Source organism: Charadrius vociferus, unplaced genomic scaffold, assembly GCF_000708025.1.
Source record: "Charadrius vociferus isolate BGI_N301 unplaced genomic scaffold, ASM70802v2 scaffold828, whole genome shotgun sequence".
Taxonomy (NCBI): Eukaryota; Metazoa; Chordata; class Aves; order Charadriiformes; family Charadriidae; genus Charadrius; species Charadrius vociferus.
This window is the reverse complement of record NW_009649708.1, coordinates 190,219-193,590: the sequence shown is the minus strand read 5'-3', so window position 1 is coordinate 193,590 and position 3,372 is coordinate 190,219. Positions and strand designations below refer to the sequence as shown.

The window sequence follows — 3,372 nt, the reverse complement described above, 5'->3', positions numbered from 1 at the left end:
TGCCAGTGCAGCAGCAGCCGCGACAAAGGGCCCGGCCAGCTGTGTGTGCACCTTGCACCCCTGTGTCACTGGCCCTGCCTGCCCGGCCTGGAGGAATGAGGCCAAGGGCTCGACCCCACAGTGCTCACCATGAAGCTGGACGTACTCCCCAATGCGATCTGCAGCCTCGGGAGAGAGCCCCTCCTCTCCTACCATCTCATTCTTCACTTCTTCCCATGGCAGCTGTGAGGGGAAACGAGAACCTCTGCTGCGGCAGAACACTCTCATCACCCACTGTCTCCACCAGGCCATGTACTCACAATACGCAGGATGACAGCAATCAGCAATCTCACTAATGATTTGCGCCTCTCTCACGGGAATTGTTAACAGAAACCACTGGAAATGCGAGGCTTTATTCTTAACCATGCGCAAGAGCTCAACAAATCCTTTACAAACACCAACAGCTTAGCTGCTGTGAACCTCTTTATGATGAGAACAGCCACAACACTGCCCAGCCTGAGACATCGACATCCCCCCAGACCAGAAGCAATCTCCCCAGGAACACAACGCTTACCTTGTCCAGCTTGTCTATGGTAGAGCATGTAGTTATGAACTTGCTCTCTGGGATGCCGCAGACAGCAAACACACCATTCAAAATCCGTCGGTCATTGACCTGGAGGTGAGAGAGGCTCATTTAGCACAGGTTAGATCTCCTCATCGCCATTTCTTCTTGGCCCAGGGGTGCAGGAAGCTGCAGCTATTGGCGCTTCTTTGTGCCTACTCACCAGCACCTTGATCCCACGGGAAGGGAAGATGCCAAGGTGTGAAAACCCCTTGGGTCTGATCTCACCTTAATAAGAAAGTCTCCGAGCTGCAGGTCACTCAGGATCTCATGCACAATCTTCAGGCACTCGGCATCGGGAATCATTGGGTCAAATTGCCCGGCGATGTCAAAATCCTGAGGGCAGAAGAAGCAGCAGAGGCTCCTGGCACAGTTGAGGTGCTTCAGCTCCGCCAGGCACCCCACATGGCCCCGCGGCAGCTAAAGGCAACCCAGCTGGTAAAACCCACACCAGTCCCCCACGTGGTTTCATGCCCTCGCACAGCAGCTGCCACAACACTCACGCACTGGTAGAACTCCCTGTAGCGGCCCCTTGTCATGGCCGGGTTGTCCCGCCTGTAGACCTTAGCGATGTGGTACCGCTTAATGTTGGTGATCTTGTTCATCGCCAAATAGCGAGCGAAGGGCACCTGGGGGGCCAAGGAGTTAAGGACAGGAACGTGGAGATGACCTGAGCTGCGGAAAGGTGAACCTCAAAGCACCCCATCCCCTTGCTTTGCCAGCTGCTCCCCGAGGAGCAGCTCTAGGGAGATCATCAACCAAGGCTGATGAGTATGATAAACCATGCTGAGGTCTTCCAACACCAGGACAACTCCATCTCCTTCTTCTGAACCACATCTCAAACTCTCAAACACAGACCTTTGCTACGTCATCTCACCCTCTTAAGGTGCAAGCACAGAGAATTCCACAGTCATACAGACATCAAAGTGGAGAGTTTTTTGGTGAGATGTGGAGGTGGAGAAGGCCTGGGATGGACACCTGCTTTGTACCCACAGCAAACACCGCTGCCCTCTCAGAAGAGCTACCAAAACCCTGGAAAGGTGGGATGGGCAGGACAGGAGCACACAAAGGTGAGGACTGTAACTGGGAGGAGGTAAAACCAGTACAGCGGACCATACTGGTGCACATCCACAGGAGAAAGGGCCACTTTGCAGCAGATCATGGACTGGATGTGGGGTGGTTTGAGGTGGGATCATGCCAAGGACAGTGGTGGCAACCACCGCTTAGCAGGAAGAGGGCTTCCATCACCCCAATAGGATCTGCAGGCAGAGCAGGACAATATGGTTCGGTATCTTCATCAATGACATAAGCAGTGGGATTGAGGGCACCCTCAGTGAGTTTGTAGATGACACCAAGCTGAATGGGGTGGTTGACACACCTGAGGGACGGGATACCATTAAGAGGGACTGGGAGAAGGTCGAGGAACGGGCCTGTGTGAACCTCATGAGGTTCAACAAGGCCAAGTGCAGGGTTCTGCACCTGGGTTGGGGCAATCGCGGGCATCAATACAGGCTGGGGGATGAAGGGATGGAGAGGACTTGGGGGTGCTGAGGGCGGTGAAAAACTGGCCACAAGGCAGCAGTGTGCACTGGCAGCCCAGAAAGCCACCAGCATCCTGGGCTGCATCCCCAGCAGCGTGGCCAGCAGGGCAAGGGAAGGGATTCTGCCCCTCTGCTGTGCTCTGGGGAGACCCCCCTGCAGTGCTGCCTCCAGCTCGGGGGGTCCCAACAGCAGAAGGACACAGAGCTGTTGGAGCGGGGCCAGAGGAGGCCCTGGAGATGCTGGGAGGGCTGGAGCCCCTCTGCTGGGAGGACAGGCTGAGAGGGTTGGAGGGGTTCAGCCTGGAGAAGAGAAGGCTCCAGGGAGATCTTATTGTGGCATTTCAGTACTTAAACGGGGCTTACAAGAAAGATGGGGACAGACTTTTTGGCAGGGCCTGTTGCGAGAGGACAAGGGGTGATGGCTTTAAATTAAAGGAGGGTGTATTTAGACTAGATATAAGGAAGACATTTTTTATGGTGAGGGTGGTGAGACAGCCAGGTTGCCCAGAGAGGTGGTGGCTGCCCCATCCCTGGAGACATTCCAGGCCAGGTTGGATGGGGCTCTGAGCAACCCGATCTAGTGGAAAATGTCCCTGCCCACAGCAGGGGCATTGGACTAGATGGCCTTTAACAGCCTCTTCCAAGCCAAACCACTCTGTAATTCTATGAAGGACAACCCAACAAAGCAGAGGTGACAGCGACCTCAGTGTGCAACCATCCCTGGGACGAGAGTGGCAGTGGGGAGCGCAGGATACAGTCAGGTCATAGCGCAGGGCCAGCAGCTCCCCTCCCTGGTCCTGCAGCTCGTAGATGAGCTTCGCCTCCTCCCCGTACTTCCCCATCAGTGTCTCCTGTGGATAGACGAGGGGGCTGGCAAAGGACCAGGGCAGCTCCGGGGCACAGGGACAGAGCATGGAGGCCCCCGCCACACAGAGCCCCACAACTTGAGCAGACAATAGGAGAGGACATGTCACACATCCCTCCCTCCAACCCCCTCTGATCTGGGGCAGAAGGGGGGTGGTCCACAGCCCTGTCCACCCCACACAATGGGGACCCATGAGGGACTGTCATGGCTGTCCCGTCCCATCCCCCCCCGCCATGTCCCACTTGGGGGGATCCCCCAGCTCTGCCCCCAAGGAAAGGGGGTGCTCCCCAGTCCCGTAGGAGGAGGGACCCCACAGCCTCCCACAGCCCCACAGGGGAACGGAAGCAGGTCCCACAGGCCGCCAC

General features: G+C 56.6%; 1 protein-coding gene across 1 annotated transcript in view; it reads right to left on the bottom strand.

The window, feature by feature from the left end:
* LOC104291448 (histidine--tRNA ligase, cytoplasmic-like) overlaps positions 1 to 3,056 on the bottom strand; it is a 7,239-nt gene extending 4,183 nt beyond the window's left edge. The window contains exons 1-5 of the mRNA XM_009890682.1: positions 2,898 to 3,056; positions 1,105 to 1,230; positions 830 to 937; positions 554 to 652; positions 52 to 222 (exon numbers count right to left, since the gene is read on the bottom strand). Of these exons, the coding sequence (XP_009888984.1) occupies positions 52 to 222; positions 554 to 652; positions 830 to 937; positions 1,105 to 1,230; positions 2,898 to 3,056 (663 nt within the window). The remainder of the gene's footprint in view (positions 1 to 51; positions 223 to 553; positions 653 to 829; positions 938 to 1,104; positions 1,231 to 2,897) is intronic.
* Between the last annotated feature and the right edge of the window lie 316 nt (positions 3,057 to 3,372).